At 49.5% G+C, this 26,738-nt stretch overlaps 1 protein-coding gene across 1 annotated transcript; it reads left to right on the top strand.

Annotated features, from left to right (window-relative positions):
* The first annotated feature begins 950 nt into the window (after positions 1–950).
* On the top strand, positions 951–26,294 carry LOC146180975 (acetylgalactosaminyl-O-glycosyl-glycoprotein beta-1,3-N-acetylglucosaminyltransferase-like). The gene is made up of 3 exons (XM_084575678.1): positions 951–1,511; positions 9,436–9,666; positions 25,947–26,294. The coding sequence occupies exons 1-3, from the start codon at positions 951–953 to the stop codon at positions 26,292–26,294; spliced, it is 1,140 nt and encodes a 379-aa protein (XP_084431804.1).
* Positions 26,295–26,738: the final 444 nt, after the last annotated feature.

The following is a 26,738-nucleotide window of genomic DNA, read 5'->3' as shown; positions in this document are numbered from 1 at the left end:
TCCGAGCTTCCCGGTGACATTACACTCAACAGGATTTTGAAAATTATAAAGAATTCAAAAAAATCAATAAAGAGCACAGCAGAATCTGCATTGGAGTAATGCTAAAGCACGGATGCTGCTGTTGGTTGCTTCCGGTTGCTTCTAGTTGCTTATTTCACTTCTTGTTAGGTATTTTAGTCTTTGGTACTTTTTAATTACGCGCCAATCCCTCCTATGCCCTTTTTCCGGCTTTGCTTTCGGTTGCGTGACGCCACAGCCTTGACGTCATATCCATTATGGCATCCCTTTCTTTCCGCTTTCAGCCCCACCTTCCTCCCTTCCCTCACAGGCGGTTCAGGTGTTTACTGAACGTGTGGCAGATACTACGCCTTTTTTTTCCTGTGACCCAGTTATTCTAAAATTACCTAATTAACATATTGGCCTAATTATTTTTTCGGCAACAATATAACGTAACCCTCTATCGAATGACACCACTCATTAACCTCTCCCACTTCTCAATCACTCACAACTGCTGCACACATGAATTTGCGGACAAGGCCTGTGAACAAGGTCGCGGACACGGTCTGCGGACGCGATGTGAGGACATGGTCTGTGGACACGGTCTGCGAACAGAAATCTGCGAACATAGCGAAGTAACGTTTTCGCATTAATACAAAACTGAGAAAACAGCGTCCGTGTTTGTGTAGCCCTACTGCTTCATACATGTAAGAGTGGGCTTTAAGTGTCCCCCTATTTCATTCACTAAAGAGCTTTTTGTGGGGCCACAGGAAGAAAGTGGCACTTGCCAGCACATGAACCAGGTAAGAATACGAAGAGAAAGAAAACAGTGACGCCACGTGGCAGTGTTCTATAGCGCCGCATTTGCTGGACACATTTTTAGACATTCGCGTTAACCTCCGGAGCATTTGCCTTCGTAGAGCTTCCTGATTTTGTGCAACTTCTCCGTTTCAATGCGGCTTCTTGGAATCGTGATAGCATTGTTCGTGGCAGTCAACGTGTTCACTACTCTGCTCGTGTGCTTCTTAATATACTGTCATCCTGTGCGTCTTGTGGTTCGGCCTGAAGCACCTCCACTACATGATTCAGCCAGCCCGGTGGGCAGTGATCGCTTTGACGAGCGCTCGTTTGAAAGGCGGTTCACATCTCGAGGTGGCTGGGCTGTGAGTGAGCGCTGTCAGCGGCCATTGAGCGTGCTCCTACTCGTTTACACTACGCCTGCCGGACGAAGGCGTCGCGCCGTGCTCAGAGACACGCTGTTGGAGGACGCGGCAGAGCAGCGTTTCAACTGGACTGCAGTGTTCTTCACTGGGCGTCAACCGACGCCGCTGCTGCAATCATGGGTGGACCTGGAACTGGCCACCACGGGTGATCTTGTGGAGCTCCCGTTCGAGGATGGCTATTCCTGGTTGTCCACCAAGTTTGTAGCTGCGATACGCTGGGCAGCAGAGCACTGTCCAAGGGTCGAGTACGTGATCAAGATGGATGACGATGTCCTCATTGACGCATTTCAGGTGACTTCACTTAAATGCACTATGCATGTTACGGTCGACTGTGTAGGTGCCGTTAATGAGGGCCGATTTCGTCACATTTACTGATGGGCTTATCACGTTGGCATAATTGCGTAGTAAACACTTCTTTCAGCCATAATTTCAGAGCAATCACGGAGGGGTATCTAAAACTCAGTGGTACCGAAGTTACTCTACGAGTTCTGACACTTGCTGCACGTGTATTGCACGAGTTAGGGCTTGGGTTCCCAAGTGTCTCAAGCTGTGATTGTCGCCGCTGCTCATCAGTTCGTAAAATGAACCATTTGCGTCCCTTTAGTGTGCATCCACATTGCACCGTATACACGGCACCTTGCGTTTCGTTTCTGTAAAACTGCCGCTGCGGCCGGCATGAATCCGGCGATCTTGGAATAAGCAATCGATCAGTCTAAGCACAGAAATGTATGAAATAAATAAAAGTATAAAGTACAGCCATTAGCTTTAGAGAGTGGTAACAGGAGCAGGCTGCGCCTTGTTCATCTGCCATTTATCTAATGCACACTTTATCACAGTGTGCGATTGCACGTTGAAAACTTGGGTTCAATGTAAAGGAACAGCCGCTCAAAATACAAGGCTATAAGACACGCCCCCCCCCCCCCCCCCCGAGTGGCCGCCTGCAAATATCTCGGGGAAAACGAAGAACTGATATGCATGGAAAAGCGCGAATAGCCTGTTTTGGCATAAGGGCAGGAAGATAGGGGATAATAGAACATTGAGCACCGTGGGAGTATAACAGGTATAATTTACTTTTTGGAAAGGAATAATGGTGGAAGGGCTTATTTTCGGAAATCTGCTTTTTGTGCCTAAAAGCGAATTTGCGGTTGAGATTACGAAATACGATAACTGTTGGCCACCCACGGCGAAACCACTATCGAGGCGGCCGGGGCAGGTATGAGCTAGGCATCTTTCGAAGCTCAGGAAGCCGATAAAAGTATTGCCAGGAAGGTTACAAATCTTAATTTGCTATTTTTAATAGCCGCTGGCATGCGGCCTTTTCGCCGTGACTGCAGCGTACGGAACGCATTTTTGCTCTTTGTTTATGCGCGCTGTAGCGAAACAAGCCTTTATATTCTTTTTTGTAGCGCGAGATGCGCCGAGATATGTCTGTAATGGCTGCAGGCAAGCACAGCAGTTTTCTTGTTGTTCCAGATTTTTTTTCTGCATAATTTCTGGTTTTTGTAGATGTTTCTGCGCAGACTTTAAATTCAGCTCTATCGTAAGAATCAGGCACTCTCAGTCCGGCAACCACAGAGCGCATTTCCTGTTATCGATGTCATCAAATTTGTTGGTCCTTTTGCGAGTGCAAGTTAGCCCAATAAGGAGTTCATTTAAGAGCAACCCTTCTCGCGATCTGTTGATTACGCGATTGTCACCAACCACGTGACACGGGGTGGAAGTGCTTTTGCATGGTCTGGACGCCTCCTGCAACTTGGCAACAATCCTCCGGAGGACGCACCGGAGGACTTTTCTTACAGCCCGCCGAGCCAGCCGCCTGCTTCAAAGCTCTGAAAATGGACTACAGCCAGCCTACATTGAACAGCTGAATAAAGCTTCGCCATCTACGATGACCGAGGCGGCAGCATCGGTTCCTGTTATGCTATGGGTGTTATGCAAAAACACCCATTTTTCAAGGCACAAAGGGAAAAGAGGCCGAAGAGTGGCTCCATCTATACGAGCGAGTGGCCGCCTTCAAAAACTGGGACGACGTTTAGTAGCTTCGTGACATCTCATTCGCGTTTGGTGGTACCACTTGTACGTGGTTTGAAAACCACGAGACTCCCTAACGGCGTGGGAAGCATTCAAGAGGTAGCTACTGGAGGTATTCGCGATGGTCGTGTGGAGGGAAAGAGTTGAACTTTCTGTTCAGGGTCCAGCTCCCTAACGACTCCGTCTGCGCATCATCATCATCATCATCAGCCTGACTATACCCACTGTAGCGCAAAGACCTCTCCCATACTCCTCCAATTAACCCGGTTCTGTGCTAGCTGCATCCACCTGACCCCTGCGATTTTCTTAACCTCATCCGCCCACCTAACTTTCTGCCGCCCCCTGCTACGCTTTTATTCCCTTGGAATCCAGTTTGTTACCATATGCGACCATCAGTTATCCTTTCTACGCACTCGCATACGCAGAAGACAGGAAGTGCCATTTTCGTCGGGCCGACCCTGACATGTGGGAGGAAAGGAAGGTGATATATCTAATTTGAGACGTTAATCAGTCGAATTTTGGCGACCTCGTCAAGAACATGCCGAAAACCGTTAACGAATTCGCAAAGGAAGCCTCCGTAGTCGAAGGGACCTTCTATGACTGGACTCGACAACACTATAGTCCAGTCCAAACCCGCGGTGTTTGCCCGCGAACTCTCTCCGCTGCTATCAATGACTGGCGGGAAGTGGTAGAATTGCGCCGACTCCTGCCATTCTCCATGCAACCTCAAGTGGCGTCACTCGGAAACGCCGTCCGTGAAGAAGCCCAGCAGGCACTGGGCGTTCAACAAGCAGCGGCTCCGATGGCTCCGAAGCAACAACCCCAACGCTACGTTGCTGCGTTGCGAAGTCCCCCGTTCGAACGAGACCTTCCAAACCACGCCGAGGTCAACAAGCTGCCCCTGGACGCCGCCGCTTGGCCCCTACCCACCAAAAGTACGAATGACCATTCAGTTTGAGGTACAATGACGCCTGGAGGACATCGAACAGCCGCTTAATTTGCCTCCACTGTGGAGATGTTGGACACATCCTTCGCCACAGCCCTTAACTACGATTCGGCTTTCCCGGTTTCACAGTCGACGCTCCAACAGTCAGGATAGGCCTGGCAGGGCTATGAGAGCTAATCAAGAGGTACAAAGCGTCCGACGTAAGGAAGTATAACATCGAGATAATCGAGTAGGCTCTAAAAATGGTGGGAGCCTTAAAGCGGTGAAGAGGAGATTAAGCTGAGGCAAATATCAGATGTATGTGCTAAGGGATAAGCGAGGCAGAGGACACGATAGTCAAAGTAGCCGACGAGTTCTATACTGACCTGTGCAGTAGCCAAATTATTGAGGGCAAAAATGAGATTGACAGTGGTTAAGAAGAATCAGACATTCTGCCAAAAACGAAGCGAGAGGTTAGGAAAGCTTTAGGAGCTATGAAAAAAAGGGAAAGCAGAGGGGGATGATCAGGTAACTACAGATTTTTTGAAGGACGGGGAAGATATCGTGCTAAAAAAACTGGCCACACTATATACTCATGCTTGGTGACATCGACGACACCGCAATCACGGAACGCAAACATTATCTTAATTCATAACAAACTGGGCGCAGAGGACTTGAGCACTTAGAGACCAATAAGCTTACTATCCGTTGCGTGCATGGTATTTACTATGGTAACCGCTCCTAAAACCAGGGCAATCGTAGACGAAGAAGGGGGTTGTCTGGGAAGTGGTCATAAACGTATTTGCAGACGGGGCCCTTGATGAAAAGAGAGATGGAACTTAGACAAAAAGTAAAGGCAAAATTGAACGACGATCAAATAGTGCAGATAGCAGCGTACATAGAGGAAGAAATGGAAAAAAGCTCCATGGAAGACTGGGATTATGAACAGGTAGAACTACTCATAAGGATAAAAATTTAAGAGCTTAAAATAGCAAACCGCTGGAATGGAGAGAGGAAGCCACGGAGCTGGTGGAATGAGGAAATCAGGGAAGCCTTTGAACAACGACGCGCAGCTTCAAGGGAACACAGTGAGGCAAAGAAAGCACAAGTATCTGAGGAGAAAGTGCACAAAAATGGGAATTGTATCGACAAAATCAACTTAATGTGCAGGCCCTCGTCCAAAGTAAAATAATGTAGTCCATGGATCGCTGGATGGCTGAAAAACACGATGCCACTACAAGCAGACAAAGAATATTCTGGAAACATAAAAGCTGGCCAGGTAAAAAGAATCAAAGAAAGCAGGACCAGATTCAAGATAACGAGGGAAATTGTTTAAATGGAGACAGCGCAGTGAACTACATTACATCAGAGAGAGCCGAGTCATTTAAGAGCGACGATAGGGTAATCTCCGCAAATCATGAAACAATAAAAGATAGTAGAATACAAAGCAGCTTAGAACTGACCAATCCAAACTAGAAAAAGACAGAAAAAAATATTCCTAAAAACACATCTACTAGAATAGATGGAATTCTGATCAAGCTGATTGATGAACTTGGTCCAAGAAGTAAGGAAACGTCGTTAAAAGCTTTGGAAACAGTCATAACAATAAGCAAATTACGTACAGCTGGCGGCAGAGTAAACTGAATTTGATTTATAAAGGGAAAGGAGAAAGGATGCGCATAAAATCCTACAGGCTGATTACCATAACATTTGTTATGTACAGGTTGGCCATACAGGCGGTGAAATTAAAGGTGCAAGCATGGGTAGAAAGTAGCAAGATACTCGGAGAACTTCAGAACGGCTTTACAAATGGTAGGCGCTTAGATGATAGCCTGTTCATGTTTACCCAATGCATCGAAATATCTAGAGTGGAAAATAGACTTTCGTATTTGGCTTTCCTGGACATAAATGGGACGTACGACCAACGTAAACAGGGAACTCCCGTGGAACATATTAAAAGAAGATGGTATCGGTTATGAGATAATAGAGATCCTACAGGAAACATGGGTATCCATCAAGGGTGGCAGAATGGGCCAGTCGGTTCTGAAGACTTCTGGCGCTGCAGAAACACACACACACACACGCACACACACACACACACACACACACACACACACACACACACACACACACACACACACACACACACACACACACACACACACACACACACACACACACACACACACACACACACACACACACACACACACACACACACACGCGCGCGCGCGCGCGAAGGATGACAAACTGGCTACAGTTATATTTATATAATTAACTTTATATGATACAATATAAAATTAACTTTATATGATACGAACAAAAGGTACAGAAAATATATCTACAAAACAGAGGCGACAACACTGGCAAACCAGAAAACGAACGCCGTAGAAAATAGCAGTAAACAATCGCGAACCGGAAATCCACGCATCTCTCTGATAACGGCAGGCAAGCGGCCTCAGTCGGGCCTATCGCCACGCGTTCCGCAGTTCGCGTTTCATTTGACGCCGATAGTACATCTTTATTTTCCTCTAACGCGGGCTGGTAATGCTGATCTCAGCGCCTGCGCTTTATAGCGTCGGCGGGCGCTATATTGCCATCTAGGAAACGAGAAGCACAATATCTTCGAAGGAAAATAATATAGCAAACCTAAAATTTTTTCACGACGAAAATCAGCGATACCAGCGAATTTGCGTTACTTAATGACGTTGCTGCAAAAGAAGACAAACACATGCGTTGCAAAAAGTCAGTCCGGCATTGTTGGCATAGCGAAAGCAAGCAACTGATACTTTTAAATGCGGTACTGAAATATATGTAGGTTTGCTTACGTTGTCTCCGCACCACTTTATGTCGCTTATACAAAGCGAGTGATCGTTTCAGAGCATGATAAAGTATTCAAAATTCAACTCCCATCCTTTGTATGCGTGTGGCGCAGCGGTGTCGACATACGGCATTCTACGTGACGCAACTATATGCACACGTCCCTGCGACCTACGCAGGCATGCTCTTTCACACAGTCACTTTAAAATGTTTTAACACTACTGCGATGCGCATAAGGCGAGGTGATCCAGAAGGCCGGGGATTTTACGAGTGCAGGCGACCTGCAGTTCTCGCCGATCCACCCACACACGTGCTGGTTGCTGACTACTGTAATAAAATTAGCGACCACACAATCACTGTTGGCCCCGCCGGGGTGGTGCAGTGGTTACGGCGCTCGACTACTATTCCCAAGGACGCGGGATCGGATCCCGGCCTCGGCGGCCGCTTTTCGTTGGCGGCGAAAAGCAAGGCGCGCCCGTGTGCTGTGCGATGTCAGCGCACGTTAAAGAACCTCAGGTGGTCGAAATTTCCGGAGTCCTCCACTACGGCGTCTCTCATTGCCTGAGTTGCTTTGGGACGTTAAACCCCACAAACCAACCAACAATCACTGTTGGCACTGTTCTGAATAAGCATGCCTGAAGCTTACTGTATTGCTGAGCTTGAAACCATGTTCCAGGCCTTCGATTGCCGCCACTCGCCGCTTAGACAGCGCCGGGCCTGGCGGTCTGGAAAGCAAATGGTGGCCGCGGTCTTCTTTGCGGAACTCGGGATATCTCCAGTCACTCTAGTGAAGTGGGGCCTTCAAGCAGATTGACGGCAGAAACTGCAAAGACTCTCACCCCACCTGCGCAAAGATGTCGGGGCGCGACGCGTTTCCAGAGAGGGGTCGTTATAGAGCAGTGAATGGGTCGAAATTCTGAGCTCAAGTCTGGTCAGCGCCTTGTGCTGATGATAGGAGGCCCGGACCGACGCTGAGGGCCTGATACCGGCTAGGTCCGGCACGTGCCAACTTGCTAAAATTGCTCTTGAAGCGACGATGTAGAAATAACTTCGGCATAATGAGTTTATTTACGGGTTTTTTTATTGCTGTGCGGTTATGTTTATGTGGACGAATATTTCGAATATGCAGTCCTCCATGCGCGATTATAATTATAATTAAAAGGAATTATGCAGAAAACAACATATGGTGCACTGAAGAACGACTGAGTCATGTAACACTCCTGCATTGTGAATCTAGCAGCCGCGTGGTTTTTTTGACTATCCTGGTTGTGGCAGCGATTGATGACTTTTTAGCAAAGCAAATGTTTAAGCCTGCATATATGCACGTAGCGAGAATAATGCCTTATCACGCCCGTTAGCAGCGCTCTCGTGTCTGCCACTAGACGCCCGATTCTGCCGGCGTTGCCTGTTCTTCCGTCCTATATCGCATACGGCCCGCGCCTTTCAGACAGGCCGTATTTTTCCGTATTTGCCATATTTTTCACTTTATGTGGCTCTATTACACAGCCAGACAACACTGTTTCATATTTGGCCTCTCCTTATATACGCTGGTGGCCAGTGACTCCTCTCGATTCCGTTGCCATCTCGGGAGCGTCGCTGGATGTCTTAGTAAACTTCTTTGCGACTCTTTGTCGGTGACATACGGAAGGAATGAATAGCGAGCCAGCCATTTGAAAACACAAGCTTCAGGAGCATGGTATGTGTAGGTGCACATATTCGCGTTTGACTGTCGAAACTAAATATGGTAGAATGTTTTTCAAAACTGTAATGTGCATTGGGAAGGTTCAGGTAATTATACTATAACTACTAACTAATTTATTAATAATAATATAAATTATATTGATAATAATAATATTAATAATAATTAATACAAACAGTATGTAACAGCGCCTTTACTGGGTCATAAAAATCGGGTATCCTATATAATGCGATGTCTTCAAGCGCTACAGGCGGCTGTACTGATTGTCGGACAAGAATTACTGCATTGTTGCTGTTTTACTCGATGAATTTCCCGTGTAACTCTCCCCTTCCCCCTTTCGAATACCATTGCTTCGCGTCTGTAGGTGCCCACTAGCCTGTGCTCTATAACGAGCGGGCCTTACAGATTCCGCCTGATGGCAAGTGTACCGGATTAGTTTTCGGTCTTCCGGCCTCTATCCCAGATGCGATTTCTTCACCGGCAATCATAATCACCTTCTCGAGACATATCACCCAAAACTTGCCCCTTAGTTCTTCCCTTGCTCCAAATGCACGTATTACTATCGCCAATAAAGCACTAGTTTCGTTTAAACTCAGAGCTGCTGGTGCTTTTCTCGTATTCCTTGGGTGTCGGTTTGCTCCGAAAAGTAGTCAATATCTATAGTCTATTCACTCCTGTAAATGAACCAACCACTTTGGAAATTGTATGAGCTGTAAAATGTATTCTTTTTCATTTTTCAGCTGCAGAGATACCTCGAGAGGATGATGCCCATTTACCGACGGTCGCTGCATTGCCATGTCTGGAAGCGTATGACGGTGTACCGGGACCCAAGCGTCAGATTCTTTGAGTCGTACGAAAGCTTCCCGGGCCGCGCCTTTTATGCGTACTGCTCGGGGCGCACTGTCCTCATGACTTACGACGTCATGCGCGACCTGCTGAGGGCTGCATCGGTCATCCAACCGCACACGAATGTACGATATATGCATGCTTTGGCCAGTTATTACATCGAGTAGGTATACTGGAATAGTTCACATAGAGTTATTTCTTAGGATTAATAGGGGGATGCACATGCATTGCAAAAGTACCCATTTGCATGAAAACTCCCAGTCCATTTCTTCATAAAACTGTGATGTGGATTATAATTCCTGCGAATATATACGTGATTTCGTAAAGATTCTTTTAAGCGAGGCTATTACAGCGATATGAACAGGCTTTTCTATGCCATTTGCGTCAAAACACAAGGTCTGAGAGACACATTATAAAAGCATAACTTGCTTTATCGGTCTTGCGTCATCCATTGCTCTTTCGTTATTTATTGGTCTTTCAGAGTTCGGAGAGTAAATTATGCGCGATTTATGTTCATTCAAAATTGTTATGAAAATGTATGAAATTGTTTATCTGTACCAATTCTACCTTCTCACTGCGAGTGTACGAAAAAAATGAAAAATATTTTTTTTTGCATCATAAGTTTAGACCCTTACCACCAGCATCTCATATCTTCAGTTCCTCACAGTTCAACGACGTCCCAAAAAGCTTGACCGGTAACGAATGTAGGGCAAATCGTTATGCGATAGCCAACGGACAAACACGTTAATGAAATCGTGATTAGTCGATTCCAGTGTAAATATGCGATCATGGATTCGCGATTGATTCCGACCAAAACTGTTGGATCGTAGCAGTTAACCAACTTTGCTTCAAATGTGGCGATAATTAATGCGCAATTTCCGGGTGTTTCGTAATTTCCTGCTCAAAATCACTTTTTTTTTCTTCTATTCCATCCTATTCAACTCTACGGATGTATGTCCAAGAATGCTTCATTCTGCAAATCTAGAATATCATCTTTTTTTTGTTTTTTCAATGGTTGTTTATTTAACAGCAATCTTAAAGTTCGCAACTCGGGCACAGTTTTGTTTAATGGCCACTGGTGCCGCCACTATTTGTAAACACCCGAATTTCGACGAATCAACACCGCCCTTTTTCTTTTTTTTGTTATACATCTACCCTATGGGACGTTCTGCAAGTGGTAATATTACAGAGCTCTGATTCCGATAACGGAAGCCATTAACGTTGTCTCGTAACCCACTTAAGGCGGGGTGTAAGTGTTCGCTAAATTTTACAACTAATTTTCTGTAACTTTCTCTTGTCCTTGAGGCCTGCTACAACTGCTTCCGGAAAGGTGGCGTAAGATCCCATTCCAGTGCCGTAAAATGATTCGAAGGTCTCAAAGTTTGACAATTTGGTTTCTGTAATTCGTATCGAGACAGCGCCAAAATCTCGCGTAGCAGCACGGCGCTCTTATTGTTGTGCTTGTTCCGTCTTCGTCTTTTTCGCGCTGTTTGAATAGTGCTGCAAACGCTTCCAATCTTCCCGCTGGGGTGGCGCAGTGGTTACGGCGCTCGACTGCTGTTCCCAAGGACGCGGGATCGAATCCCGGCCTCGGCGGCAGCTTTTCGATAGAGGTGAAAAGCAAGGCGTCCGTGTGCTGTGCGATGTCAGTGCACGTTAAAGAACCCCAGGTGGCCGAAATTTCTGGAGTCCTCCACTACGGCGTCTGTCATAGTCTGAGTTGCTTTGGGACGTTAAACCCCCCAACCCAAACCGCTTCCAATATTCTTGTGTTGATTCTGGCAGCTACTGGCTTATACGACCTAATCACTTTGCTTGCGCAGCACAGAAAGATTAGTGCCATTTGTTTGTTTCATTACCATGTTCTTTGTCGCGTAAACTGGGTTGAGATGTACTTGCAGGGTGGTCCTAAATATGTGCGAACACCGCGAAGCGCGGCCACGCTTCGCAGAGCGTCAGCGCATCCGGCGCGGCCGCGTGTAGAAACAAAGTGGCACAAGCGCACAGGGGCCTGGAGGAGGTGCTTCGTGTCGTCTGCTACCGCACAAATTCGTACCATGTTTCTTTACTGAGAAGCTCACCTAACTGTGTACTGGCAGCAGCCAAACGCGCCGAGATGACGTTATCGTAGCTCACTCACTGCAAAGTTTGCTCAATCCTATTTGCTTGAGCATGGCAATGTCTTATCTGCTAGCGAGGCTGATAAGCTGCTGAAAATGAGTGCTAAGCTGTCTGCCTTAGTGAGTGGTGCTCGAATGACTTGACAAAGCTCGTTCCCTCACATCATTACGTTCTTGGTCTGACGTAATGACATTTCACAGGCTATCAATTTTAAAAGTATGAAAGCCACTTTTCCCTTTGTTGCTTAATAATTATGCTGTCCCGGTGATAAAATCACTAGCAGTGTAAAGACAGTGCACTTTCGCGCTGCAGCGGACGACACAAAGCACCGCCTCCAGGTCCCTGTGTCCTTCGCCATATTGCTTTGATGCGCGGCCGCCACGAATGCGCGGACGCTTCGCGTTGTTCGGACATATTGCCGCGAAACCTTCGAAACTGTATTTGTTGTTTAACAGCCGCCGGCATGCGGCCTTATCACTGTGATTCTGGCAGGCGAATCTATTCTGTATCCCGTGTTTGTTCAGGCTCGTTGTCGCGATATGACACGTTATCATTTTCTTTGTCGCAAACGATACTCCGAGATCTGTCTCGAAGATTCCGATCACTTGCGTATGTTTCCACAATGTTCCAGGTTTTGCAAGTAGCAGTTTGCTACGTTATCTAGATTGTTCTGAGCAGCCTTTAAATTGAGCGTTGACTACTGTGACGGGCATTCTTTGTTCGACGATCGAAGAGCACGTTTGTTGCTATTGCCGCCGCCTAGTTTCTTAGTGCTTTTCCGGGCGCAAGTCAGCCCAATAAACAGTTAATCTCAGTACCATCAAGCTTGTGTCTTCTTTTGGTGTCAACGGCCTTGTCACCACTACGTGACATCGGGTGAAGGTGCTGCCCTTGATCCTTCAAGCGAGAACCTAAGCCTTGTTCCTGTCACCCTGGGGGACCAGAATACGGGTCACTGAGCCAGCCGCCGACTCCAAGGCCTACAACCGGAACACGGTGACGCCGTTCGACTCCAGAAAGCATCAACTACGGAAATGGTCCAGCCAACAGCACCAGCCGTCTTCGTGCAGCCCCGGGAGTCCCCCATCCTCCAAAGACTGCCCAGTGAAGATGCGGAAGAATGGATGGACCTTTTCGACCGTGTAGCAGAATTCAACGGCTGGAACGACGCCGGGAAACTCAGGCAAGTCTACTTTGTTCTTCACGGACATGCCCGAGTTTGGTTTGAAAATCATGAGGCAGTTATGAAAGATGGCGGAGATTTTCAAGGAATCATTTTTGACTGCCTTTTTAAGCGTCGTCCGAAAGGAAAGGGCCCAGGCTCTCCTTCAGACAAGACTTCAACTCCAGAACGAGCCAGTCCTGGCGTACATTGAGGCGATAAAGCGCCTCTGTCGCCGCGCCGAACCTAACATGACCGAAGGTGAGAGAGTCAAATTTTTATTTCGAGGCGTTAAAGAATTCCTTTTTAGCAGGTCTTGATAGAAATCCGCCAAACACCGCGGCGGAATTTGAAACGGAAGCGTCTACCATCGAGAAGACGTTCGACACCCAGATGCGCCACTACGAGCGACCACTTCAACCGGACTACTGAAGCCACTACCCCAGCGCATCTGCAAGCGGAGAGAATCTTCGGGATCTCATCCGGGAGATCGTGCGAGAGGAGCTCCGCCGATTGCTGCCATCATCACAACAACCCCAGGTGGCGACGCTCGCGGACGTCGTACATCAAGAAGTCCAGCAGGCACTGGGCGTTCCTCAAGCGACAACTCCGAAGACTCCAGTGCATGAATCAGCAGCGATGAAATATGCTGCTGCATTACGTCGTCCTGCACCCTGACGCGGCCTCCCAGGCCAACGTGACCTCCCAAGCCTTCGTCGCTACCTACCTGCCCCCAAAAGCCGCCCTTTGGCCCCCGCCCGCCAAGTCTACCAACGATCTCCAAGCCCCAGGAAATGCGACGCCTGGAGGACATCTAACAACCGAGCGCTCTGCTTCCATTGTGGTGAGGCAGGACACATGCTCCGTCACTGCCCGTACAGGCGGATCGGCCTCCGTGGTTTCGCTGTCGACGCTGCACGACTCTGTCCTGGCGAGCGACCACAGGAAATCAACGACTTCATGTGCAGCGGAGAGCACTCGTCGCCAAGGCGTCTGTCACGCTCCCCATCGCCGTACAATGCCCGATTTGCGTCGCCGGGCCGCGGTTACGTGCAAGAACGGTCTCCTAGCCCCCGTAGGGGAAACTAAAGGCAGCAACCTTTGGAGGTGAGGTTGCTCAACGGCGAAAAGATGAACATCCCCCGCCGCCGACGACCACTAACGACGACGCAGCCATTTCACCGCCGCTCCACACGATGACATCGACGGCAACACGACCAGAGTGCAAGCAGACACCGCCGCCCAGCGAAGTAACAACGGTATGCCCAGGCCATGACCTGAAGAAACGACGGAGCCGAGATCGGACGCCAAGGCCCACGTGCAATGCGAGGAAGTTGATATCGACTGTCGCAGACTCATTGCCCTAGTAGACACCGGAGCTGACTTTTCAGTTATCAGTGGACAGTTAGCCTCCCAGCTCAGGAAAGTTACGACCGCTTGGGATGGCCCGCTGATTCGCACCGCAGGTGGCAACCTGATTTCTCCATCGGGACAATGTACTGCAAGAATAACTGTAATTGGGCGTACTTACCCCACCAACTTTGTGGTCTTGCAGCAGTGCTCCCGCGACGGGATTTTAGGCACGGACTTCCTAAATGAACATAGGGCTATCATCGACCAGCGATCCAAGCTCATCAAGCTCTCTGCAGACAAAGCCATACCTGCTACGACGACTTCGACGCAACACATCGCTTTAAACGTCCTCGATGGAGAATTCACCAAGCCGTCCCGATCAAGCGTCGCAATCTGCGTAGTTAGCGCAAACATCGAAACCGCTGAAGGCATCGTCGAAGGAAATATCCAATTGCTCTTGGAACGAGGTTTCGGCGTCGCAAGAGGCATCGCGCAATTCCGGAGAGGACAAGCTCAGGTGCTGGTAACAAACTTCACCGAAGAATGCCGGCATCTCAGCAAGGGCACGACGACCGCTTCTTTCGACGAATTAGCGGACCTCAGAGACGCAATCGCCCTCCACGACCAACCACTGGAAGACGCACCGGACCAATTCCGTCAGCCCACATTTGACATCAACTCGGCATTGACCCACAGCAGGAAAGTTCAGATTCGCAGTATTCTTCGAAGGTATACAAGGAGTGCTTCTCGTCATTATCGAAGGTACGACAAACACCGCTGGCCAAGCACCGCATTATAACAGACGAACACGCCCGACCTCTGCGCCAAAGCCCCTATTGTATATGGCCACGAGAACGCCAGGCCATACGCGATCAAGTTGAGGAAATGCTGCGTGATGATGTAATCCAACCATCGAACAGCCCCTGGGCGGCATAACTAAGAAGGATGTTTATCCACTACGCCGCATCGACGACACATTTGACCGCTCTGCAATGCAAGATACTTCTCATCGATGGACCTGAAGAGCGGATATTGGCATATTGAGGTCGACGAAAGGGATCGCGAGAAGACCGCATTCATCACACCGGACGGCTTTTTCGAGTTAAAGGTGATGCCTTTTGGCCTCTGCTCCGCACCAGCGACGTTTCAACGAGTAATGGACACTGTGCTGGCGGGCTTTAAGTGACAGATTTGCCTGGTATACTAGGATGATGTCGCTGGCTTCTCGTCAAACTTTGAAGACCAACAGAAACGGCTGCAGACTGTGTTGGAAGCCATCAAATCATCGGGACTAACGTTAAAACCAGAGGATAAGTGCCATTTCGCCTATGAGAAACTGCGGTTCCTCGGTCACATCGTTAACAAGGATGGTGTTCGGCCAGAGCCGGAGAAAACAGCTGCAATCGCACAATTTCCACCGCCTGCTGACAATAAAGCCGTGCTCAAGTTCCTTGGGCTGTGCGCTTATTATCGACGATTTGTCAGGGACTTTTCGCGCATCGCCGAACCGTTGATACAGCTCGCAAAGTCTGACGTACCTTATAAACGGGAAGCGCCGCAAGAAGTCTTTGACGAACTCAAGCGCCGCCTGCAGTGCCCTCCTCTACTTGGTCACTGTGATGAAAACGCCGAGACCAAAATTCACACAGCCGCGTGCAGTTTGTACCTAGGAGTCGTTCTTGTCCAGAAGAGTGCCGAACAGGAGAAAGTAATCGCCTACGCTAGCAGGTCCCTCACAAAAGCCGAAGTCAATTACTCGACGACCGAGCAGGAGTGCCTCGCGATCATCTGGGCCACTTTTAAGTTTCGTCCATACTTACACAGCCGACCATTCAAGGTGGTAAGCGACCATCACGCGCTCTGCTGGCTGGCTAATTTTAAAGATCCCTCCAGCCGCCTTGCCAGATGAAGCCTACGACTTCAAGACTTTGACTTGACTGTACTCTATAAGTCGGGCCGGAAGCATTCAGACGCAGACTGCTTACCACGCGCTCCCGTCGACGCTCCCCCGAAGGACGATGACGACGACGCCTTTTTGGGACCGGTAAGCGCCAGCAGTTTCGCAGAACAGCGATCAGACCTTGAGCTGAAAGCTCTAGCCGATTACTTAGAAGGAAAGACCGCTTCCTCTCCTGGTGTGTTCAGGCGACATTTATCTTCGTTCGCATTAAGCAATGGTCTCCTCGTGAATAAGGATTTCGCACCCAACAGGACTGCGCAACTTCTTGTAGTGCCTGAAAACCTCCGGCAGGAAATTCTGCAGGCGTTGCATGATGAGCCCACAGCAGGCCATCTCGGATTTGCACGCACGTTGCGTTGACTTCAGGAGAAGTACTACTGGCCTCGACTGCCTGTCGAAGTTGCCCACTACGTGAATACATGTCGTGAGTGCCAACGACGCAGGACGCCACCTACCAGACCAGCAGGACTACTAAACCCGATTCCGCCCCCAGACCTGCCTTTTCAACAAATTGGGATGGAGCTGCTCGGCCCCTTTCCAGCTTCGTCTGTCGGTAACAAGTGGATCGTCGTGGCCACTGACTACCTTACCCGTTACGCCGAAGCAAAAGCAGTGCCCAATGGTACTGCGACAGAAGTTGCCAAATTTTTTGTGTAACAAATTCTCTTGCGACACGGCGCCGCAGAAGTGCTCATCACGGACAGGGGAACGGCGTTTACGGCAGAGTTGACGCAAGCCATCCTGGAAAACAGTCATACAAGCCATCGATGAACAACTGCATACCATCCCCAGACCAATGGCCATACGGAGCGCATGAACAAAACGATCGTGGACATGATCGCCATGTACGCCGACGCTGAACACAAGACCTGGGACGCCATTTGCCGTACGTGATTTTCGCATATAACACGGCAGTCCAGTAGACGACCAGAGTGAATCTGTTCAAGCTTGGGTACGGCAGGGATCCCACGACGACGCTCGACGCAATGCTGCCGCACGTAACCAAAGAGGACAATGTTGATGTCGCCGCCTCCCTGCAGCATGCAGAGGAAGCCCGACGACTCGCACGGCTGCGTATAAAAAGCCAACAGCGCACCGACACCCGACGATACAACTTACGACGACGCCACGCAGAGTACAACCCAGGAGACCAAGTGTGGGTTTGGACTCCAATTCGCCGCCTTGAACTAAGTGAAAAGCTGCTGCGTTCATACTTTGGGCCATACAAAATCCTTTGCCACGTCGGACAACTGGACTATGATGTCATTCCCGAAGGTACGACAGCATCACAACGGCGACGCGCGCATCCATAAATCGTACATGTTGGTCGTCTGAAGCCTTATTACGCGCGGTAAAGAATCCGTTGTGTTTAAACTTTGTAATGTTTCTATTTAAGTTGCTTTGTTTATTTAAGGACATCTGGATGTTCTTTAACGGGGGAAAATGCCGCGAAACCTTCAAAACTATACTTGTTGTTTTTAACAACCGCCGGCATGCGGCCTTATCACTGTGATTCTGGCACGCGTATCAATTCTCTATCCTGTGTTTGTTCATGCTCGTTGTCGCGATATGACGCGTTATCATTTTCTTTGTCGCGAACAATACTCCGAGATCCGTCTCGAAGATTCCGATCACTTCGCATGTTTCCACAATGTTCCAGGTTTTGCTAGTGGCAGTTTGCGACATTATCTAGATTGTTCAGAGCAGCCTTTAAATTGAGCTTTGATGAGTGTGACGGGCATTCTTTGTTCGACGATCGACGAGCACGTTTGTTGCTATCACCGCCGCCGAGTTGCTTGGTTGTTTTGCGGGCGCAAGTCAGCCCAATAAAGAGTTAATCTCAGTACCATCAAGCCTGTGTCTTCTTTTGGTGTCAATGGCCTTGTCACCACTGCGTGACAATATTTAGGACCACCCTGCACAGTCTTTGTCAAAGGTGTAGGGCACAAGGGGTCTGTTTCTGAGCAATTTTGTGCGGCTTGTAAATCATTTGCAGGGTTCCAAATTTCGGGATGTTAAGGTTTTTTTGTTCTGCCCTCTTCAATGGGAAGGACCTCCACTAATGTTAAATCAGCGCCACTACACGGCTCAGAAGCAGACCCGCTGGGCTCTCCACTTTTGACAAAGGTTGTACCTGTAATGAGTACAGCCATTCGCGTCTGTTTCAATATTTTCGAGGTTGTTGTGGTCACATCTTGCGACCTTATATCGAAGGTTATTCGTCCAGTGCTAACCAGTGCAAGGGCGTTTGCTATTAGGCGACCGCCGAGTCATTTTACTGCCATCGCCTTTATATATATATATATATATATATATATATATATATATATATATATATATATATATTGACACATGCCATTCAAAGACGGCGGAGAATTGAACGGGGGATTGGGGAACGACGACGGAGTGGCACTGCTCCGTCTCGTGCTGATCTAACTGGATGTCGGTGTTCCTAGGTGCCAGAGTGCCTTATGCGTAATATTACGTTACAAGTCTGGTGGAGGCATTGCCGGGTATCGATCCAGTTCTTACCCCGGTACATCAGCACCTCAGCCGCTGCCTACGTAGAGAGCCGCTTGAATTCGGACCCCTTCCGGCCGCTACCAGGACGACGCAGCCTCAGACGGCCGTAGAACCTGCTGCAATGACATCTAAGACCAGGCTTCCCACGCACATTCTGTGTCATCAGCCTCAAACACCTGCGTCTTCTCATGGCGACGTGTTCGAGGACGCCGAGGACTGGCTTGAGAACTACGAGCGAGTCCTCGTTACAACGGGTGGACCGATGAGCGTAACCTCCACTACGCGTACTTCGGTCTTGAGTAGTCTGCACGGACATGGTTTGAAAACCATGAGGCTTCTTTTCCATCCTGGGAAGCCTTCTGTCGTGACCTGAAAGCCACTTTTCCTAGTGCCGACCGCCGGGAGAGAGGAGAAGCTGCGCTACACGCGCATAGTCAGCGCCAGAAAAAGAGCGTGCGTATGTTCTTTGAGGGCATGACACGCCTCTTCAATCGCGCAGACCCCCACATACCGGAAGAGAAGCTGTGTCACCCGATGCGGGGAGTTAAGCAAGAACTCTTCGCAGGACTGGTGCGCAACCCACCGCGCACTGTGGCGGTTTCTCAGCGAGGCTGCGACCATGGAGACAATGCTGAAACACCGGCCCTGTCAATACAACCGTGACGGGAACACCATTGGGTCCGACGTAATCCCTATGCATGTCGGCAGCGAAATGAATGAATTACGCAACCTCATTCGTTCTGTAGGGCGAAAGGAACAGCAAGCCCTTCAGATGCCTTGCAACACGACATCCTTTCCTTCACTGGCTCAAGTTGTTTGGGACGAGGTGCATATGGCAGATGAGCAACTGCCTGACGTGCCCCACCAGTTTGACGCGAGACCCACCTACGCGTTCATCCTACGCAAGGCTCCCACGCAGGCACATGGTATCAATGCCGCAGCTCCAGCAATGGAGCCGCAAGGTCCTCGCTACTCCCCTCTGCCAACCTACCAGCGACCACGTGAAGGTCAGCCATGGCGGACCCGGGACCGTCGACCACTCTGCTATCATTGCGGTGGAGCCAGTCACCTCTACTGGCCGTGCCCGTACCGCTGCATCAACATGCGAAGTTTCGACCCGAGTGACACCTGCCTTCGGCATGGCGAACGGCCTACTGAGGTCGCAAGCAACCTTGCTCCGCGACAGTATCCCATCTCGTCCGGTTAGCAAGAGCGTCGGTCTAAGTCCCTGACAAGCTACCGCTCGCCAAGTCCAAACTATTCCCGACGCCGCTCTCCCAGCCCTCGCCGGGAACACAATACCAGCGGCCTTCGGAGGCAGGGTCACTGATGTCGGGAAATGGGAAGATCCTCCGTCATCGTCAGGCCGATCCGACGAGATGTCGCTGGTGGCAGGTAGCGACAGCATCCAACGTGCTACCTCCGACCGGTACGGCGACATTTCACTAGGGACAGGTAGCGACAGCGTCCGACATACTACCTCCGATTTGTGCGCAACGATTGAAGGAGTGGATGTCAACGTGTTACTCGACACCGGTGCCGATTATTCTGTAATGAGCCATGGTTTCGCCCGAGATTTGAAAGTTTTGACGCATTGGTCCGGCCCGAAAATTCGCACGGCGTGAAGTCACTTGATTGCCCCTCTAGGCAAGTGCACAGCGCGGGTCGGCATCCGTGGTTTTGCGTATGTCGGAGAATTCTTCGTACTTCCTGAGTGTTCGAAAGACTTGATTCTTGACCTAGACTTCCTGCCGACTAACGGCGCTGTCATGGATCTGAAAGAAGCGCGTGTGACCTTTTCGACAAAACGGGCCGTGGCGTGCACTGAAAACGAGGATCCGGGACTGAACATTTTGCGAACAGTTGACGATGACGTGAGGGTGCCAGCACGGCCTAGTGTGCTGGTTCTTATGAGGCATTACTTGTTTCACGATTACGACGGCATCGCGGATGTGTACCTTCCACTATAACTCGAGAAGGAATTAGCCGTTGCTCTACGACTCGTGCAACTCCAGAACGGTTGTGCTACTGTGCTCCTGACAAATTTTGCTAAGGAGATGCAGCATCTCGCCAAGGATGCGGCTGTTGCCTTCCTTCACGATATTACTGCCTTGCCTCATTTTTGCTCCACCGGGGCAAACCCTGAAGAAGAGGCCGCACCTTGTCATGCTCTTCAGACCGTTAAAATTAGACCGGACTTGAGGCCCGATCAGAGGAATCTTCTCTCGGTTCTTCTGACCGAATTCGCCGACTGCTCCGCCACGGCCTCCAAGGTCGGTCGTATTCCGGCCGCCAAGCAACGCATTATCACCGAAAAACCACGTTACGGGTATGCCAGCGCCCGTAGCGGGTTTCTCCTAAGGAAAGTGAAGCCAATAAAACGCAAGCTGCTGAAATACGTGCGGACGACGTGATCCAGCCTTCGACGACCCCATAGCCATCGCCCGTGGTCATTGTCAAAAAGAAAGATGCACCTTGAGATTCTGTGTCAATTACCGAAAGCTAAATAACGTCACCAAAAAGGAGGTCTACGCTGCCCAGGATTGACAATGCCCTCGACCTACTACGCGACGCCAGGCACTTTTCCTCATTAGACCTCAAAAGCGGATACTGGCAAATCGAGGTGGATCAGAGATATCGAGAGAAGACTGCATTTGTGACGCCCGGCGGCCTATACGAGTTTAAGGTGCTTCCGTTTGGTCTTCGCTCTGCGCCGGCCACGTTCCAACATATGATGAACACGGTTTTATCAGGTCTAAAGCGGCAGTCATGCTTGGTGTACTTAGATGTTCGAGCAACACCTGGACCTGTTGCGCATTGTGCTTCAAGCACTCAAAGACGCGCAACTAACGATCAAGCCTGAGAAATGCCACTTCGCTTTCAAGGAACTACGCTTTCTCGGCGATGTTGTTAGTTTGTGAGCTAACAACATCGATGGGGCGTCCTCCCTGATCCCGACAAGACCACGGCAGTGTCAACTTTTCTACGCCCCACCGACAAAAAGGCACTTCGGCGCTTTCTGGGTCTTTGTTCTTACTACCGATGCTTCGTCTAAGATTTTTCCAAGATAGCTGAACCGCTGACAGCACTATCCACAGAAGACATACCCTTCCTGTGGGAAGGCGATCAAGAACAAGCCTTCTAGGAGCTCCGAAGTCGCCTACACAGACCCCCAATACTGGCGTATTTCGATGAAGACGCCCCAACCGAAATACACACTGATGCCAGCAACTTTGGCCTCGGGGCGGTACTTATCCAGTGGCAAGACGAACGGGTTATCGCTTACGCTAGCCGAACACTCTCACAATCGGAGATGAATCATTCGACCACACAGAGGAGTGCCTTGTGGTAATCTGGGCCATCAGCATGTTTCGACCATATATGTACGGACGACCGTTCCGTATAGCCAGCGACCATCATTCGTTGGGCTGGCTGGCAAGTCCTAAAGACCCGTCTTGACGCTTGGCTCCATGAGGCGCCCGTCTTCAAGAGTATGACGTTACTGTTGTTTATAAGTCGGGACATAAACGCAAAGATGCGGATTGCTTTTCACGCGCGCCTTTGGACTCCACTACAGTAGAAAACACAGACGATTTTCCCTTTATTGGGGCCATTACCGAATCCCATATGGCTGACCTTCAACGCAAGGACCCGGAACTGGTGCCGCTCATCGAGTATCTGGAAGGACGTGGTGGTAGGGTACCGCTTGTTTTTCGTCGTGGCTTGCAGTTATACGCTTTACGAAGTGGAGTTCTCTACAAGCGCATTTTTCAAAGATCAGAAGAGACATTTCTACTCGTAGTACCTACGCACCTACGGCCTGACAGCTTGAGCGCTTGTCACGACGAACCGTCTGCCCGCCACTTAGGTGTTAGTCGTACGCTTGCAAAACTTCGAGAGAAACACTATTGGCCGAAATTATTACCTTCAGTATGATCTTACCTCAAGACCTGCCGTGCCGGTCAACCCCGAAAGACTCCACTCGTAAAACCAACCGGATGTCTCCAACCCAATCTCATCATCAGCCTGACTATACCTACTACAGGGCGAAGGCCTCTCCCATATTTTTCCAATTAACCCGGTTTTGTGCTAGCTGCATCCACTTCACCCCTGCGAACTTCTTACCCTCATCCGCCCACCTAACTTTCTGGCGTCCTCTGCTACGCTTTCCTTCCATCAGTTATCCTCTCATTGCAACACATGTCCTGCCATGTCCATTTTTTCGTCTTGATTTCCACTAGAATGTCAGTAACTTGAGTTATTTCTCTGACCAACTCTGCACGCTTCCTATCTCTTAATGTTACCCCTACCATTTTTCGTTCCATAGCCCTCTGCGTTGTCCTCAACTTAAGTAGAATCCTCTTGGTTAGCCTCCAAGTTTCAGCCCCATAGGTGAGTACAGGTTAGATGTAACTATTGTATACTTTCCTCTTGAGCGATACCGGTAAGCTGCTAGTCATAATCTGCGAGTGCTTGCCAAATACGCTCCATCCCAATCTTATTCTTCTTATTTCCTTTTCATGGTCCGGATCTGCGGTTAGTACCTGTCCTAAGAAGACATATTCGCCTACTACTTCCAGTGCTTCGCTACCGAACGTAAACTGCGGTTCCTTCCCAATGCTGTTGAAAATTACCTTAGTCTTCTACATATTGATTTTCAAGCCTACCTTTCTACCTTTCCTGTCTAGGTCATCAATCAATCATTTGCAGTTCATCCCCCGAGTTACTTAGCAGGGCAATGCCATCAGCAAATCACAGATTGCTGAGATATTCTCCATCTACCCTTATCCCTAACTGCTCCCATTCCAAGCCTCTGAATACTTCCTCTGAGCAAGCTGCGAATAGTACTAGAAGATCACGTCTCCTTGACTAACGCCTTTCTTTATGGGAATGTTGTTACTTTCTTTATGCAGAACTATGGTTGCTGTGCAGCCACTATATATATCTTCCAGCACTTCCAGCAACTTGACTTGAGTAAGAACGGCTGTAGAGTTCTATTGAGGGCCGCAACCACCGCGCCACCACGGGTGAAGGAAGTGAGGCACGAGGCAAGAGCTAGGCCGTCGGAGGTCCACCGAGGAGGGGGCATAACGAAGGCCTCGCCATAGAGAGGGTAGTCCAATGCCACGATGATCAGCTGCTCGCGTCCTGGGGTAAAACGAAAGCAACTGCTGCGAACACGTGTGGTGGTGAACAATCAGAAGTCTGTAATATATCGGGGTCCGCGAGATGAATAAGGCGCTCACGGCAAGAGATGAGGGCGGACGCCGACGATAAGAAATCCCACCCCAAGATCATGACATGAACGCACGTGGGGAGCACAATAAATTCAATATAATGCCGCTGGTTATCGATGAGGACACGTGCTGTGCATTGGCCGGTGGGTTTCATAAGAGTTCTATTAGCTTCACGAAGTGGCGGACCGATGTATGGCGTTAGAACTTTGCGCAGATGAGAACACAGAGAGAAATGCATGACGGAATAAGCGGGGCCGGTGTCGATTAGGGCCTCAACGTACAATCCTTCAACAATCACTATTAACATATTCGACGGTCGCCCAGGAGGAATTGTAGATTTCGAACTCGAAGCAGCTTTCCCCCAAAAGACTGCTTCGGTTACCTTTCCGTTATAGGTTGGAAGGGTTGCGAGGCAGGACGAAGCGGTGACGTGCGGCGAAAAGGCGAAGGGGATCGGCGTCGGGAAGGACGCGAGGGCCGTGAAACATCGGTAGAATTCGGAGGAGAGGAAGAACGCCTATAAAAGTCTGAGTAGGGCAATGTAGAATCGTCAGGCTGGCGCACTCGGGCACGTTCAAAGGGAGCATAACCCCGTTGCTCGTCTTGCTGGCGGCGGCGACAGACACGGGCAATGTGGCCACGTATTCCACAATAGTAACATACAGGGCGGGAGGGGCGCCAGGCTGTAATAGGACTGTGCACTGTAGGATATGCTACGGAGAAGCTTATTATTGGCGCAGTCTGGGCCGGCTGCCCAGCCAGGACGTAACTTAGCTAGCGCTGCCCGGACCTCTGCCACTGTGAATCGGTGCACTGAGAGAAGGGTTGTCGGAACCTGAATAGTCTGGGAGCAGAGTAGGGGACAGCGGATTGATGCATGTGTTCCTCAGCTGGGCGAGTAACTCATCTGGAGAGCATGTAAACTGATATAGGAGGCGTTCCAGTTTTAGGGCGTTCTCTGCACGAGTGCTAGAGGGGTCTACGAGGTGATGCAGGAAGCGCGACGCATCTGCTCTTGCAATGTTTCTATTTAGTTATATACATAAAGCATCCAAAGTCATCCAAACTTTGCCGATCCAGGGTGAGGGCGTAGCTTTCAATCTTTGTTCAGCGCAGCCGTTGTTTACGTGCATAACAGTCGAGCTTATGACTGTGCGTTTGGAAAGTGAGCTGTTGCTTGAGACGCCAGAGGGCTAGCAGGCGTGAGTCGTAGGAGATCAGAGGATCTTCCGGGTAGACTGATTCCGTGGCGGCTTGTACGTCTTGAAATAGCTCAGAGGTCCATAGAGCAATATCGCCAATCTTCTCGGGCACAAATCTGGGCAGTGATCACGACCTACTGGAGCTCGTTCGCGCAAGTGACCCGGCAGGTCGCCCCGCTCACCCCCAACTCTTCACTAACTGGCATCGCTTCCGAGAGGGCCGCTCTGCGCCTGAAAAGATTGACGATATTGGTCTCTGGACCCCGAAGCTATCGGCAGATGGCGTACGGCGGCAGTCGATGTGCGGCTGTGGCCGATTACGGTCCTCATCCCCCTTCGCTGTGGTGGCACTTTTCTTCATATGTTCCGCTGAGCGTCAAGATACTCCACACGTTGCCATGGAAATGGCACGCTAGATAGACAAGGCGAACTATGATGTTTTTCGCGACTCTGGCGTGGAATAGTGGTTTGCACGCTTGGATGGGGAGCAGAGGGATAGTGATTTGATTCCCTATTATATTTTTTTTTCTTCGAGCGCCACTGCGGTGGGCACTTTCTGCGCAAAGATTTAGACCATGCCAGTGATGAGCCAAGTAAGGCATTCGCCTTACGAAAAATGCTTCACGAGTAACTGCCTGCAGTTTTCATTCATTTGGGCTTTCCTTGTAGCACTGGAAACGCACAGACATGACAACAGGTCTGCGATGTTATTGCTGTTATATGGCGGCAAGTTCGCGATATCATCTGCCTCACTTGCTGAGTGTGGTATTTGTCTTCTTGCTGAGCGCTTCGTAATGGGAAACACTACTTGATGTTCGTTTTTCTTTTCCCTTTCACATCTGTGCAGGACGACGCGTACGTGACGGGAGACCTGGCCCTCGTAAACAACATTGGCCACGTGAACATACAGGAGCGATACCAGTGGGATCAGAAAATGACGGACGAGTGCATCTTTAACGGCACCTGCGTGTTCACGCACGAGTACTTTCCGTACGGGATGACCATAGGTCGCCGCAGCCAGTGGGGCATGGTGCTGTGGCGCCAGAGGCTGGACAAGGGTGAAACGCTAGACCTGTCCAGCAGGCTTCAGAGGGTGGAATACGCGGATGCGTTCAACCAAACCAAAGCTGCCCTTCTGAGAGTTACAATGGCAACTACAATGGCAACGACAAGAACCACAAACGCAGCATCTTAGTGCAACACAAGCAGCTTAAAGTTAGGCAAAAGTCGACATCAGTTTGAAAACAAGTGAAAGCGGGATCGAGTAGTTCTTTAACCGGAATTTCAGCGGCGGGCGACTAAACGCCTTGTTTTCAAATATTATCGAATGCCGCAGATGGAATGTTCGTGGAGGCCATTTCATCACCAAACAAGACTTCTTCGTTAAATTACATTTTCTGACACCTAATAAAATATAGTTTGCGATCATCTACTCGGGTAGAAACATTTATTTCGTTTATTATACCAGAATTAAATCAAATTTCTAGACCCCACTGCTACGGCGGCCCTTGTAACCTCATAACTTTAGACCATATATATAAACCAAACCAGTCCAATGCAAACTTGTCGTTCAAGATGCGGAAGGAGAACGAATGATTTGAGAACATCTAGAATTATTACGACCGCAGCACACCTCGTG

Source organism: Amblyomma maculatum, chromosome 8, assembly GCF_055883805.1.
Source record: "Amblyomma maculatum isolate TAMU_Amacu chromosome 8, ASM5588380v1, whole genome shotgun sequence".
In the NCBI taxonomy this organism is placed as follows: domain Eukaryota; kingdom Metazoa; phylum Arthropoda; class Arachnida; order Ixodida; family Ixodidae; genus Amblyomma; species Amblyomma maculatum.
Note: the sequence above shows the minus strand (reverse complement) of the source record. Positions and strands in the feature narration are given on the sequence as shown.

Excerpts from the sequence above, each read along its gene's own strand:
- LOC146180975 (XM_084575678.1), top strand. The coding sequence starts at position 951 with ATGCGGCTTCTTGGAATCGTGATAGCATTGTTCGTGGCAGTCAACGTG. Across the intron at positions 1,512-9,435 it reads TCCTCATTGACGCATTTCAG|CTGCAGAGATACCTCGAGAG; the intron begins GTGACTTCACTT and ends TTCATTTTTCAG. Across the intron at positions 9,667-25,946 it reads TCATCCAACCGCACACGAAT|GACGACGCGTACGTGACGGG; the intron begins GTACGATATATG and ends ACATCTGTGCAG.